At 38.4% G+C, this 16,170-nt stretch overlaps 1 protein-coding gene across 1 annotated transcript in view; it reads right to left on the bottom strand.

Moving 5' to 3' along the window:
• The window catches only part of LOC139710039 (annexin-B12-like), an 82,273-nt gene extending 68,382 nt beyond the window's left edge, over positions 1-13,891 (bottom strand). The window contains exon 1 of the mRNA XM_071621985.1: positions 13,700-13,891. Within this exon, the coding sequence (XP_071478086.1) occupies positions 13,700-13,714 (15 nt within the window). The 5' untranslated portion in view covers positions 13,715-13,891. The remainder of the gene's footprint in view (positions 1-13,699) is intronic.
• Positions 13,892-16,170: the final 2,279 nt, after the last annotated feature.

Raw genomic sequence — 16,170 nt, 5'->3', positions numbered from 1 at the left:
AAGCATCCCATGAAATGATACACACTGGGATAAAATAATGTAATGCAAGCATGGTACTAGTGAAGTTTCTTGGTACATGTGATCTAGCAATTTCAAAGCAGTACCACCTCAGTGACAGCCAATTCCCTCAAGTGGTAATTTCCCCTTTTTATCCATGAACACATATGTCGTGCATATAGGACCTACCCCGAGCTTGAGCTATTGATTCTCGTTGGCTTTGTATTCAAATAGTAATTCTACGTGACACATGTTTGTATACAATCCTGAAATCTTGCCAGGTTAGCTTGTCCAGGTTTTGCTCCTAGTTAAATCTACCTGATTTAGGAGTCGCCATCCATATAAGTCGAAAGTAAAAGAAGCCATGAGAGACAGAATAATTGACAGATTTTGTTGATGTTTTTTTTTTTCTCTAAAAAAAATGATGAAAAGCAAACGCACTTAAAGGGGCATTCCAGACGATTTTCATAATAATTTATTTCACACTATGTAGTACATAAATTGACAACTCCATGTGTAGATTTGTGGAAGTTATTGTGGTGCTTGAGCAGAGAAACAATACTTTGAAAAACCTTAAACAAATTACACTGAACAAGGATGATGACATAGGAGATTCACATATTTCAAAAATGTAGCAGTGTAATTCTATTACAATACCGCTTGCTTGCCAGTTCACCTGTGTATAATCTATGCATGCCTTCTTCTTTTGTTCTGCTTCCTTGAGCCCCAACTCATGCATTCTTATGGTAACTCTGCCATGTCATCATCCTTGTTCATTGCAATTTGTTCTAAATTTTGAAAAATATTCTTATTCTTCATCCCAATTATCATGAATTCAGAAACTCTGTCCTCAGTATAACTAATTTATAGTTGTTCAAACGTAAAAATCTGAAAATCATCCGGAGGTTCCTTCAACGGGGAATTTTCTCGAACGTTCTATATACGAATGAGTGTTGTTGTTGTTGTTTTTTTTCATCATAACGAGAAATATATGACAGACGTACCTAATAGCATGGGGAATATTAAAACTCATATTTCTTTATCACGGGATGAGGGGGGAGGTGGCTGAACCCGCCAAAGTGGAGTAATGACCCATGTGTTATCATCACGACCCAATTCATTCGCGCGTGCGCACTGCCTGTCATCGGAAATGCTATACCCTCAAGTATCGCAATACCGGTAATTGAATATGATACGTGCGGAAGTGTTGAGAGGGGTAATGATCACTTCTGTACAGCATAACTCCCTCTACAACATGGGACTAGAAAGTGACCCATCCCGACATATCATTTTGATATTATGCAAATACTGAGTTGACCCCTTATTTCGATACTTAAACAAACAAGGTTCAGATAAGTTCTTATACGAACATGCCTTTTTAATTTGCATTCGTAATATTGTTTAGGTGTATGGTATACGCACATTGTGTGTTTGTACTATGTGCCTATACGTACATTGTGTGTTTGTTTGCTTATTAATTGTCCCTGATCGTTGCATCTTCTATGATACTATGTTGTAACGTAGCATAAACCTATTCATGCTGTATTCCACAGCGCCAGGAGTATCTTTTAGGTAGAATGAGCATTCATTACAAACACCTGCGACACAAACCCCACAAATCTCAATCTGACTTTGAACTGAAACTTGCTTAATATTTTGTACCCGAATACTGTGGCTAACACATGAGCAAAGCCGCATATTTATCATAAAATTTAATAAGACTTTGTATATATATATATATATATATATATATATATATATTTTTATATATATGTATAGGTGAACGGAGCATTTTTTTTTCCATTACAAAAATCTTCATTGCCGGTGAGAATTACGTCTTTCTTTGATATCAAGTATCTTCTTCTGATTGTATAGGTGTAAAATCTCGCACAATAGACAACATGCCGATTTGAAAAGGACGTGTGCTTTATGGTGAGCATGGCACTTATTAAAATTGGTTGAAAAAAAAATCACTGTGACGTGCTTTCTGTTCAATTGAGTCCAATATTCCCATCGCGACCTCAACTTACAATCAAATTATTATTGGCCGTCTCGTATTCTTTAGAAGTACCCGCCCGTGCCGACAGGAACGCATGTCTCTTTCTGGGTTTAAGTCGTTGTAAGTTTTTACGGGGGAGCATCGCGTAGCCTGTGAAATCGAGACAGTCAACCCGGATCTCCGCGCTCGAATTACGGGTCGCATGCCCGACAGTAGCCTCCTTTCCGAGGGTCTACTCTTTTCGCCACGTCCTCAGCGTGCCCTACCACACAGAATTGCGGACTCGTAAGCTCCCCCCCCCCCAGCCCTTCGCATTAAAAGATTTTGACGCATTTGTTATTGGCTCATAATTGGCCGAATGGTATTATGCAAAGGACAGTAATCTGGAGAGAACAAGGAACGATATCACTACGTTTGAGTTTTTTCATTTATTATATCAGCATAAAACGGAAGATAAAAGTTCGTTCTAATTGAAACGCGCTGACAAACCTTAACTTGTTGAAAGAGAAAAGTGTGCTACCTACTATGCAAGAGGTTGAAAATTGAAAAAAAAAATAAAAGTATGATTGCATAATATTATAATAATAAGAAGTCAGACCGGCACTTGAATATGCCTGGGTTTAAGTCGTTGTAAGTTTTTACGGGGGAGCATCGCGTAGCCTGTGAAATCGAGACAGTCAACCCGGATCTCCGCGCTCGAATTACGGGTCGCATGCCCGACAGTAGCCTCCTTTCCGAGGGTCTACTCTTTTCGCCACGTCCTCAGCGTGCCCTACCACACAGAATTGCGGACTCGTAAGCTCCCCCCCCCCCCCCCCCCAGCCCTTCGCATTAAAAGATTTTGACGCATTTGTTATTGGCTCATAATTGGCCGAATGGTATTATGCAAAGGACAGTAATCTGGAGAGAACAAGGAACGATATCACTACGTTTGAGTTTTTTCATTTATTATATCAGCATAAAACGGAAGATAAAAGTTCGTTCTAATTGAAACGCGCTGACAAACCTTAACTTGTTGAAAGAGAAAAGTGTGCTACCTACTATGCAAGAGGTTGAAAATTGAAAAAAAAAATAAAAGTATGATTGCATAATATTATAATAATAAGAAGTCAGACCGGCACTTGAATATGCCTCGAAATCAAAGAGATAGTCACGTGAGTTACTTTATGCTGTAGTTGAAATTATTAGTTACTATTATATTTTGTTATGATTATCGCTATCAATCCTCCAGTGATTGGTTGAAGGAGCTTCTCGTGATCCTACAAATGTATTTTCAACTGTTTAGAACGTTGGCCTGTCTGACACTCCATGGTATAGGCCCCACTATTTGGAAAATGACGTCACTGTTTATGGCGACATTTTCCAAATCAGTGCACTGTTTGTGAAATGATGTCACAAAGCAATTGTGACATCGCGCACTGCTTCCTTATACGGCCATGCCCTCCATAACATCGCATCCACCACACGCCTTCTCTCCTCACACTTTCCCCTCCTTTTTTTTTAATGAGATTTTAGATCCAAAATATAAAGCAATTATGCTCTGCCTAAATTCGAGCTTCTGGTTATAAAAATAATAGGTCTCACTGCCACCTCTGCCTATATAGTTTTAACCAAGAACTCTAAAGGCAAAGTATGATAACCAATATGACTATGCACAGGGGCCGCCAAAACATTTTTAAGTGTGTTTGTGTCTGTGTGTGTGTGAAGGGTGGGGGTTGTTGTGATTTCTTTCTTTCTTTCTGTACCTTTTTTTTTCCATTTTACTTCTCTGTTTCTATTTTGCCGGGGTGGGGGTGTCCAATTTTTTCTTTAACAGCCAAAAAGTTCCGCGGCAAACCTATGCATACCACTAAAAATCGCCAGTTGTTATTTAGAAAGTGATAACGAGTAATGCATTTTTGAGGACTCACGATAGCATACGCTATCAAGAGACAGAATTTGAGGGGAGAGGTGTTGTAGGTGCTGAGAATAAAATCAAAGTTGTTAATAGTTCGAGCAATATGACATCGATGAAAATGTTCTAAAATTGCGTTGCCTCCTGACAGCATAATAATAAAATCTTACACCAAAGGCGACTCGAAATACCAAGGCAACGTTTGATGTAGCGACCATATATAGTCCTTATGTCCGCATACCAGTTTCAGATAGTTTAGCCTATGGCACGTAAATGAGGAAGGCAAGGCATGAGTAAAAATAGACCTGTTAATCCACCGCAGCGGTTCTAAATTAAACCATGCATGTCATTCAAACACAATTAAAACCTGGAGTGAATCGTATATAACTAGCTTGGAGATATTAATAAACGCTGGCGTTGTTTTGGGGTGAAGATAAGAATAAACAATTCCTGCACACTTTTTTTTTTCTCTAAACCTTGTGGTCATTTCCTGTAAAGCAAAACAAACCAAAAAGTTGACTAACTCCCCACATCCGTTTAATTTTGTGCGATGCTTTTTAAAGTGAACTTTGCTATTTATGTCATACAAAGTCCGTTTAAAACCTTTAAAGCCAAAGACTCTATCTTTTTTTATTCGGGAGTCCAAAATGCAGCTCCCAGATTATTTTGTTAATACTATACTTGACATTGAAGCGATAAACATGTTACAATAATTTCGACTGTCGTCAAACAGGGAACCACCGGTTCTATGTAACATGAAATGCTAGTTTTCCCCTAATGGCTCCATGTGTTTGTCTGTTTGTTTGTTTGTTTTTCTACGCAACGACTAGTATGACGTTTCTAAAAATTAAGAATTTTGGTACATTCTGTCAAAGTATATCAATACGTCGTATGGTTATATGACAACTCGGTGTGTCTGAAAGAGATGCCAGAAATGTGAGATGACTGCGTACTGCCATCTTCTTGTACTTAAATGAAAAAAAGAAAGACATTTAGTCAGGATTGGTGTTCCAGTCAAACTTATTAGCATCATTCCGATCTAAGCTTAGCGTGCATGTGCTGTCAGTGATTGTGGAGAAATTTTACTTTTTCCTGAAAGCAGGCGTGAGCTTTAAACATCACATTCCACGCTTAATTTTGACGGGATTTCACTTGAACACGAAGTGGTTATTAAAATTGCTCAATGCTCTACACATGTTCTATTATAGGAGTGAATTAACGCGCACAATAACCCGCCTCCTTGCAATACGTTTATATTCGATGATACATTTGATATTCCGATAATCAAAAAAAGAAAGTATAGTTTGTGCCCTCTGTAGCTCAGAGTTACAAGAATAGTAAAAATCAACAAAATTACCTAGTGCGTAAATATACATTTGATTGTAAAGACATAATTAAAATAAAACGAAAGCGAAAAAAAGCATGAGAAAGAAAATAGTAACTTCTCTTCTTGTCTTTAAACATGTTGGATGGAAACTAAGATAAATACACAATACTCATCTTTTCTCCAACAATCTTATGGGTTTTGTTTTCTTTTGTTGTGTTTTCCCCACTCAGGGATATTCTCCCCTATTTCATATACTTCTCTGTACTGGTATTACGAGTAGATCGACTTACAATTTCCGGCTTCGATCATAATTCAAGCAAGCTTCAAGTTGATCTTTACGAATGTTGGGCTGTATTTTTACAAAATGTATCCTTTGGACTAAAGAACCACCTAACCCGTAACTTTTTTCCCCTGACATTCTGCGACTCTTCCTCATCTCGATTGCAATTGTAAATTATTTAAACTTTCATCTCGGTAGTATAATTGTATTAAGTCGCCCCCCTCCCCTTTGATTTTTTTTTTTATGAAAAATGAAAGCGTATAAATCTAAGAGGAATTCAAAGTTTAATTCGATGAAAATTGGTTTTGAAATAGGCGAGACATCCAAAACAAAGCAATCCTATTAAAAACAGTATGTTTCAATTTTTCTTTGGATATCTCAGCCATTTTAAAACCGATTTTCATCAAATGAACCCTGAATTACTCTTAAAATCATATGTTCTTTAAAATTTTATATCATCTTTTTCTTTTCTAAGCATCTTGCAAGAAATTCAAGGCTAGATCCTCACTTCAAGCGATACTATACTATCCCTTTAAACAGGGCTCCACACTAACCTTTTTCATTATCTGGCCACCAAAATCATCAATTTCAAATTTTTGGTGGCCCGAGGAAAAAAATTTGGTGCGCCCCCCCAAAAAAAATAATAAAAAACATTAAAATTCCTGCTTTTTTTGTTTTGATGAGTCAAATATTTAAGTTTTACCACAGTAAGAATTGGAAGCTGGACATAAGTATCTACTCATAAATAAACCTCAACAAACTTGCAACACTCACTCTCAGGCACTCATTCAGTCCTTTTCATCTATCCTTTAAACAAATTAAACTGCTGAATGGTATGACTAAGTATAAATATTCATTGACAGGCACATGGGTTGCAACATCTTAACATGAATAAATGACACTTTTCAAAAAATTTTGGTGGCCCAAGGCGGGCCACCAAATTTTCCCTTTTTTGAAACTTGGTGGCCCGACTTTCATTTTGGTGGCCCCGGGCCACCGGGCCATCGTCCCATACTATACTGTCCCTTTAAACTTTTCCCGTCTCTATGCGTCGGTCTTTATTTGTCTGTCTGCCTTTCCATCTTTCCTTCATCATAACTCCGTGACGATCCTCCGTAGTTGAACCTACCTTTATCTTCCTATTTTGTTGATCGGTGGCGTTTGCGTTATAGCACCTGATCACAAGTTAAGGAGCTCATTGAAGTCGATAGGGAAACCCCGACGTGTCGGCACGCCATCAGGAAAGCGCACTATAATTCTCGCGTGTGTTGCTATATATTCATATTGTAGTTTAAAAATGGTTATATTTACGATTTAAACGTGACCTCTGGGAGCAGCATGAAACGGAAACATGCACAGGAGGAAGAGAGAGAGATGGGAGGGAGTGGTGAGGTAGGTTTCGAGGGGTAGGTAGGTAGGGGGGGGGGGGGGGGTGGGTGGAGGAGGGATGTTGTCAAGAAGGTATATGAGGCGCCGCCAGTTCATACCATTCTTGTTAAAGAGGGCACCGCTTCCTTCTCCGAATGCCGCTGTGTGTCAAAAATGACATCCCTGTCAGCGCGATACAATGACAATTTTATTGCCACTTTTAAAGTGCAACTTCAGCCCGCGTAAACGTTGGTTGTAGGCCCTACTGAGTTGAGTAAAATTGATACCCTTGGTAAAATAAAGCAAGCGGTGAAGTAGGTTCCCTAAAATCTGAGATGAAATATCACATGCGATCATGACGCATTCTTTACGACCAATTAACTGAAACGCAAATTAGACGAAGTCATTCCACTCAACCTCATTTTGTTTCACAACATCGATATGAATATTTCACATCCTGCTGATGAACGACTGTGTTGTCATGGCAGCTCAGCGATAGAAATTGTTATTGATAGTCTATCCAAGAAACAACAACAAAACGAAACATATCTTTTATATCATATTTTGGGGCACTTCTTCATTTTTTCCCTCTTCAATGACATGAAAGTGTTATTAAGTGAAGGTACCATCAACTTCTATCTAGGTGGTTGCAATAAATGTTAACGTCTGGGGAAACATGTGGAACCTGAAAGTTCCCTGATCACACGACCGACTTGATTATTATTTCTTATCTTTTTTTTTTACCAAATCGTTCGTTCTAAATATTATTACGTTCAATAATCAATAAAAGAATGATATTAAAAGTTGTGATACCTTTTGTAAAAGTAGGGAAGTCATATGCATGTTTTTATCATCAATGCCAATGCTATAAATGTATCATAAATTGTGGTCTTATATTTCCCCAGGGTATACAGTCTCTTCACTATTATGATCCATTTTTTAATCAATATTGGTATTTCCGTCTTCCATTTTTCTTCTTTGTTATGTACTTCTTTTGCTCGTTGGCCTTTTCCTCTCTTCTCTGTGCAAATACATTTCCCCTAACACGATTGTAATAACCCTTTGGAATCCTGGCACAAACGGAAACGGGAAAGCATATACATCAAATCACTCTGGAATTGTTTTGTCCATACTCTTTCTTTTTATAATAATGATAATAACAATAATAATGATGATAATAATAATAATAATAATAATAATAATAATAATGATAATAATAATAATAATAATAATAATAATAATAAGAAGAAGAAGAAGAAAACAATAATGGCATTAACCAATATTGATGAAGTGTCTTTTCTGTACAGACTCAAAGCGATTCAACAATATCATTTCAACAAAATGCAATGTATAATTATCGTAAGGTTTTACAATACTGTACACTTTTTCATTGTACATAGTATTACGCACCTTATTTTCTATTACCTAAAGAGTGATGTCTACATGTTTTTTGTCGAAAATTGAATAAGATTGAAATTGAAACAATATTTACTACACAAAACAAAAGAGAAAAAGAACAAAATAAAAACAAACAAACAGTGATTCTAAACTTGTCAGGTCGTTAGCGGTGGCATATAAGTCAGAGCTATAAAATAAAGGATTACTTCAGGAACAAATTGGCTTTCAGCAGGTTGTTGTTTATTTTTCTCAATGATCTCCTGTATCTTGCTGAGTGGACGTTACAAGTTTAATGTAACGTATATATGTCGTTTTAGGAATGTCTTAATCGCACCTTTGCACTATTGTCAATACTTCTATCATAACGAACGTTAATTTGCCTGCAGCATGTGATTCATTTGTTTACCCTATATAAGTTGCATTTCATCCGAAGTATCTTCACTTCTGTATACCGTTATGTCTTTCCTTAGTTTGTTGTGTATCCTTGCTCCTTATCGTATTCTTCACACTAGATTTCTATCGGGACCTACGCTAAATAAGCATGTTTTCAGGTAGGTTCCATCGTATTTCTCCCGCATTTTTCTACTTGAATTTCAGACCGCTTTGTTCTATATTGATAATATTCGAATGTATACATCCAAGCTGGATATCATGTATTATGTTATTTTGTTACTTGGCATACATTTTCATTTAGAAATACGAAAATCAATTGTAGCGAAATCGAATGTGTGAGTAACTATGGTAAATATGGCAGTCATAATGAGTCGGAATTATAGAAAGTGCATGAATAGCAGAATCGGATGGATTACCCCTTTGCGCACACGATCCTTGTGTTCTATGTATTAACTCTATGGAGAATCGACTTACATTGGAGGCATTGGGTTAAGGCTATACATGTTGCGTATATTAAAAGTTAAAGGGTGTGTACAGTTCTGGTTGCGGTGAAGATTTAGCTTTGCGAGATATTCAGAAACCACTCTATGAGGTATCAAAGAGTATGCAATTCTAAGGGGTATCAAAAGTTTATTTGATGAAAATCGGTTTTCAAATGGCTGAGATATCCAAAAACAATGTGAAACAAAGATATCGTAATAAAACGCGTGGCCAGTCGCCTTTTATAATTATCACTTTTTTGGTTATCTCACCTATTTGAAAACCAAATTTTCATTGAATAAACGTTGAATCCTTCTTAAAATTACATGCTCTTTAATATTTCATAAGAGGTTTCTCATTATCTCACTTAGGAATGTTCAAAACACAAATCCCCACCTCAACCAGTACTGTACAGTCCCTTTAACGTATTACATGTATATACACAGCGTTCCTTGCTGTTTGCTATCCTCTCTTTCTCTCTCTCTCATACCCCCCCCCCCCCCCCCCCACCTATATTTTTCTCCTTCATCTTCGTGACGTGAGCAGGCATGTATTCCCGAGCGATACAGAGATATCTGGCGTGTTTTTGCTCACTCGGGATGTTCGGTAGTGACTGAACGATGAAGCAGGGGGACACAGACAATCTTAGTCACGAATATAACGGGGCCTTGGGAGGGGGAACGATCTTGTCGAAAAGACGCCAATACGATCGACGGTCTTTGAGATTCTATAGTCAGCAAGTCCGGCCAACGGTTCCGTACGTGGCTTTCCAAAAGGGAAACCTACGGAGAAACTCAAAAGGGAAAATGGAACCGAGCCACGTTCATGGGGGTAATCCGCATTACTTCCCGTACAATCTATGTGTTATTCCAAGCTCAATTTGTGTCCCCTGCATCTCCCAACCCGCCTCCCCATTACCCTCTTCTCCACCCCCGTCTCGCTTTCCTGTCTGTCTGTCTGTGTGTGCATGTGTGTGCGTGTGTGTGTGCTGATTAGTTTGAGCAAGTTGATGAAGAAGCTTTTTTTGTATTATGAGATTTACAAAGAATTTTATATCAGCTTTGTATGGCATAGTTTGCATAAAATAGGCATATTTGTATTGTAAGTTAAACCAAGAAAAATGATTGAACAGCACAAGCGAGAGGAATACAGCTGTTTATGTCTTTCCATACTAATTTCCTTGTGAAAATGAGCCTGATATTGAATGAAAATCTAATAAAAAACAGTTCATTGCCATAAAAAAAAATTGTGCGTGTGTGTATGTTTGTGTGTGTGTGTGTGTTCGTGCGTGCGTGTGTGTGATCGTGTGTGTGTGTGTGTGTGTGCGTGTTGGTATGTGAATATGTGTCTGTGCCATGTTTACTCCCGCCTATCTTTGGCTCGTCTGCGTGCCACAGCACGGGGGCTCTCACTTTCTTCCCCCTTTTCCTGTGTGAACACATGTGATGTATCCTTCGATAGGTGATTGAGTTCATAGAGGATCCCTGGAGATATGCCATCCTGAGTACCTAGTCTAGGTTTACCAGCTACTCTGTTGTCGGTTTGTTCTTCGTTGAAATCATGAATATTCATTAGGATGGTAATTTTCACCACTTACGGCGCTGCAATAGCATGGGTAGCAGTAATGACAACAGAAGAGCCCACCATCAAACAAAGTCTGAGTCATGGACAGTATGCCTCTGGGTACCTTGTAAAAGGTCATTCCATCCACCTGTACAAACTCAATGCATTTCAATACCTGGATTCCGGTATAATCGGTTGCTGCTATGTCGCGTAAGCCTTGGACAAGCTTTCCAGTGGTCAGGCGCTACCGCTGTTCGTTGTTGTTGAATGCACGCAATTTTAAAAGAATGAGCGCAAATTCAGTGATATCACACGGGTGTTTTTCGCTTTGATAGTAATGATGTTGTCATGCAGATGATTATAGGGATGATATAATATGGCTATTAATAACAATAACAGTATCTAGAAAATATATTTCTCTAACGCTATCAACTCCACCGCCAGAATTGCAATCGGTGATACTTTTATTTACAATATCTAAACATTTGTTACATCAGGGAGATAGGATACCTTTTCCCACTTCCCTGGTTATATCATGGGAACATCCTCATCCTTTAATACAACCACCAAGCTGCAAGAGTTCACCACGACCTCAGACGAACTTATCTGTCTCTCTGTGCGTCTGTGTTTGTGTGTGTGTGTGTGCGTACTTGTCCGCTTGTGTACGTGCTTGATACGAGGGGTATGTGCTTGAAGCTCCTTGATTATTTTGGGCCTTTGATAGTTACTGTACTGCATATTTGTGTTACACGTATAGGCAGTCAACGCGTCGTTGTGTGACACGCCACTGCTCGCTGATCATTTGGCGCAGGCTGCCGCAGCCCTCATCATCATACGCGCTGATCGGCGTGGTTTTCGTTAGTATGGCTGTATTTATATGCACTCCGCAGGGAGCAATGACCTTCTTTTTTTTTTTTCTCACAGCAGTCAGCGAAATAATTGCCCGCAAGATAATTTAAGGGTTTTTCTCCCCTCCACAGGGGCTCCAAGGGAGGGATTTGATAATGGATTCCACCGATATTAAAATAAGTGTTTGGACAAGCCTGGAGGAGGAAAAAAAAGAAGAAGATGCAACGGGTGAATCTCATTGAGTGTAGAATACGTTGTATCCAGTAAAGACGTTGTATTCTTCCTTTCCTTTTTTTTTTAAGTGCAAGATCCCTTGGCGGCTTCTCTCCTACAATACACACACAGATACACACGCAAAAAAGCAATGTACAAGCACACGCCCACACACACATACATACAACACACACACACACACACACACGCACACGTATGTACGAATGTGTACTCAAATACATGAATGCACCAATGCAGATGTAACATGATAGTCACTTAGAACTACAGTAATAATAGAGAGATGATATTGGATTCTCTCCTTGACCACAAACCAGATCCCCCCAGTTTGCCACGGTATACATAGAAAATACACAAAACATACACATAGAAGCAGAAATTAAAGTAATACTTTCCACAGTTCTACTTGAGAAAAAAAAATGATAATGCCTTCATCATAATTATAAGGATAACGTCTGGGTGTGAAAGTGTGTATATGTATGTATCCATGTATGTATACTTAGTATGTATTTATTTTCGGGGGAGGGGAGGGGTGCCTCTAGCTCTAGCTTACTGGGAATGTTTTCTTCTATGGCAAAGGCGGGACCATAATGTATGTTGGTTCATCATTTTGAGATTCGCATTTCTGGGAGGGGGGATGTTGAATTACGAAATAGCATATCTCATGTATAGAGCGAGACTAGTAGCATCGGCAAGATAATTAGAGCGCATCAGAAATTCTGCTTCTGATTGTTTCGATTCGCAGGGAGTTCAGCGTATAGCTAATATATACCTGTTTTCTATTATCCTTTTATTTTTCAAATGATAACAAAGACCGTACATGAGTTTTACATCTCTACATCCCTACATTACAAAGGATCTGCACTGACGATTAATAACCCCCAATCAAAAACAAAATGAGAAAACTGATAATAAGTAACATGCAAACGTTACTCTTCCCAGATTTTCTCTATTCATGTTATTCATTCATAATTATATACATATATGGGTATATCACATATTGGGGTATATTGATGCTAGAAAAGCATGTCACTGAACATGCTTTTTTCTATTGCATCTCAAAATATACTGCGCGATCATCCATAATATATGTTACGGTGGGATTAAGAAAAACGTCAATTGTGTACACTTCCTTACCTCACGAAAGCGTATCTAAATTCTCATTCTGTCTATTTTTTTTTATACATATAGATTATAAACACATAAATACACAAATAAACACAGTCATATATTCATATACAAACATATATGTATTATGTAATTCATAATCATATCTCATGATATACTATAGGTCTAGATTAGAAATCTATTTATGACAATGAAAGAAAATAATGTGTGCAATAAAATCTCTATGTGCCTTTAATACCTACCCATTAGCGAGGATATCATCGAAAGAAATTTCTCAAATTAGCCATCAACCGTGCAGAGTGCATCACGTTTATTGCATATCACATCATGCCATCTTTATTCATTATTATGTGCATTCGTTTATGTATTGGTATATCATAATGCATTCATAATGTTATGTGCTTGAGGGAGAATGTAACTCAGGCAACCAATGAAAACAAAACACGGGACGGGTTGAAAGATGGGGGCTGCTCCGGGAGTCGCGTGGACACTGTTTAGCTTGCGTGTCACCGCCATGCTTCTATACGCCCATGAGCTGATTGTTATGACGCTATATAATTGCTTCACTTGACTGTAGACTTTGTAATGCGATAAGCGACATTATATCTTTGATGAGAGCTATTAACTTTTACTATTCACAACCCTGGGCACCGTGGAAACATGAACAAACATTAAAGTACAGGTATAAAGGGCCTAGACTAGATAAAAAGATAAAAAGATAATACAACTATAGGCAGAGCTGACAAAAAAAAAAATGTGTGGATTACTGAGAATATTATAATCAGGACATACCTCAACTGCAGCCATTGCTCATGCAAACGATGAGTAGTTCTGCGGGTGCGAACAATTTTAATCGAGTTGAGAGAGAAACGGAACGCTGGTAATATCCCAAGGCGGACGTCCAGGCGTAGACAGCGAGCGAGTTCTGCCCGGGGCAAAATTGACAAGATCCAGTGCAGTGGACAGGGTACGGTAAACTCCCCAATGCATACGAGCGCGTTTGATCGTCGACCGGTACGGTTTGCAACACAACGCCAAGTGCAGGATGAACAAGCACGCCGGTCTGTAAGGACTGAACTCCGCGGCGAAACGCGCCGCTGCAGTTGCGTGCGGGTGCAGACGATCGAAGATGCAGGCGGTTATACACATAACACAGATAAAGGGGATTCTTTATTGACTACAAATTCCGATGCGCACGAGCCGGGGTAAGGTGCACTATGAAAATTTCAATCACTCGGTGATAGATGGGAGTGGATGTCATAAAGAGACTCCTCACCTGGCGAGCAATTGAAATCTCATCGCTATTGAAGATGACGTAATATGTGAAATAACAAGTATAAAGACTACGATTGTCACTGAATGTTATTAAAAGTGACATTGCAACGTCCATTGCATGAGTACATCCGTCGACTGTGTGCCGCATTACATGTTTTACTGTGAAAAGGGTCGTCACTATTTTGCTTTGTTTTGCTTTGCTTTCATGATAAGTCGAGTGGTGGGATTACAGGCAATAAAAGGAATGATTTCAACCGACAAACGTGTTTACCGACAAACGTGTTAGAAATCGTTCAATGTTCATGCTTAACTTTCTTTCGGTGTGCCTGACTTCGCCCGAGTTCATTGATGTGTGTATCACTCGATTGCTCACACACATTCCTAAGCAACCGGTGTAAGCGTAGAGATACTGACTCAATAAAATGACATAGTATTTCCTTGTCTTTTCTTTGTCACTCATCACTAAGCTCAAAGATTGAAATTATTCGAAGATTTGACACATTTCGAAGACAACAGACCTGAGCAAAGACGAAGAAAAAAAAAAGAATTTTCAGAAGGTTTAGTATTCATTTTAATGCTTTACTTCTCAGTAACCTTTTGCGATAAACAGCAGGAACAAAATATCGTCGGCATAATCAGATAATACGACGTCGCATCAGGCAAGTGCCTTCGTCAAATTACATAAACATGGCTGACATCCACTACGTAAAAAAGAAGAAAATCAATTCCCTGATTTCATGATACAGACAGGGTTTGTTTAGATTATTCATGTGGCACTTTAAGGCCGAAAAGATAGAAAAAAAAGTATATGAATGACCACGTTTTTTGTAACATTTGTGTATATAGTTTGGTATGTAAGTCAATTCTGTATCTTTAAAGTCAGTATAGTACTGATAGATTCTTTCTTAGGTTACAACAAATAAAAATACTGATAATACATTGGAGATCTTTGTGATCTTTGTGATACCAGAATAATGGTAAATACTTATAGGTAATCGTTGCTACCAATGATAGGCTCCTTCCTTCTTTCCTCTTCTTCCTTTTTCTTCCCCGTCTTTTCTTTTTGTCGTCTTCTTCTTCTGTTCTTATTCTTCATCATCTTTATTTTCCATTTTCTTCCCCTTTTCCGTCCGCTTCGTTCTCATTCTCTCCTTCTCTTCTTCTTCCTCCTTCTCCTCCTCCTCCTTCGGCTACTATACTTGTACTATTTATTCTCTCTCTCTCTCTCCATATCCCATGTCTTTGATCTAATAGTTTTGTTGTTGGTGTTGTTGTTGTTGTTCGCATCCTTCACTATTATCATTTTGTTCATTTTTTAACCTTTTCTTCATGATTATTTCTTTCTTCTGAATGCTGCAACTATTACTTTCTATTCCCATTCCTTTGCTCCTATCTATTTTCCTTTCTTGCTTTTCATTTTCTTTTCTGGGATGGGGGGGGGGGGGGGGGATACGACAGCAAAGAAACAGAAAACACGGACAATGCCTTAAGTGAAATTGAGTCGTCAATTTTATCAAAGCCTAGCTGGAACTTGCCGTACAGCTATACGTTGCATTTGTCGTTGCTCTCCATTGCGCAATATAGAAAATATAATGGAATCGAAAATTGAATTCGTAAATGTTTGCAAAGGCATTCGTCTAGAATACTTCCTGACGATAACTCAATGGCTATATTATACTTTATTACATCAAAATGTCTAATCCAGAAAATATTTCGACGCCACATGGACATACACGTGCACACAAGTGAAGAAGAAATTGCTTTATAATTGTACCTGTGTGAATTTGCATCATAGTTATAATGACTTAATGCATGAGAATGATGAACAAAATAGTAGGCGGTGCTGGAGAACGTTTTCCCGCATTCAATAGTCACATAATGAGGAGCTTCTTTTTTCACAGTAGATAAGACCAAGGGCTCCCACCCAAAGGGTTCATACTTCCATTTCCTTCCGGTGGCAGCAGCGAGAGTGATTTCAGTCAAGGCTC

The sequence above is a fragment of the Diadema antillarum genome, unplaced genomic scaffold (genome assembly GCF_040938485.1).
Source record: "Diadema antillarum isolate AM-2024a unplaced genomic scaffold, OU_Dant_1.0 seq00001495_RagTag, whole genome shotgun sequence".
NCBI classification, from domain to species: Eukaryota; Metazoa; Echinodermata; class Echinoidea; order Diadematoida; family Diadematidae; genus Diadema; species Diadema antillarum.
Note: the sequence above shows the minus strand (reverse complement) of the source record. Positions and strands in the feature narration are given on the sequence as shown.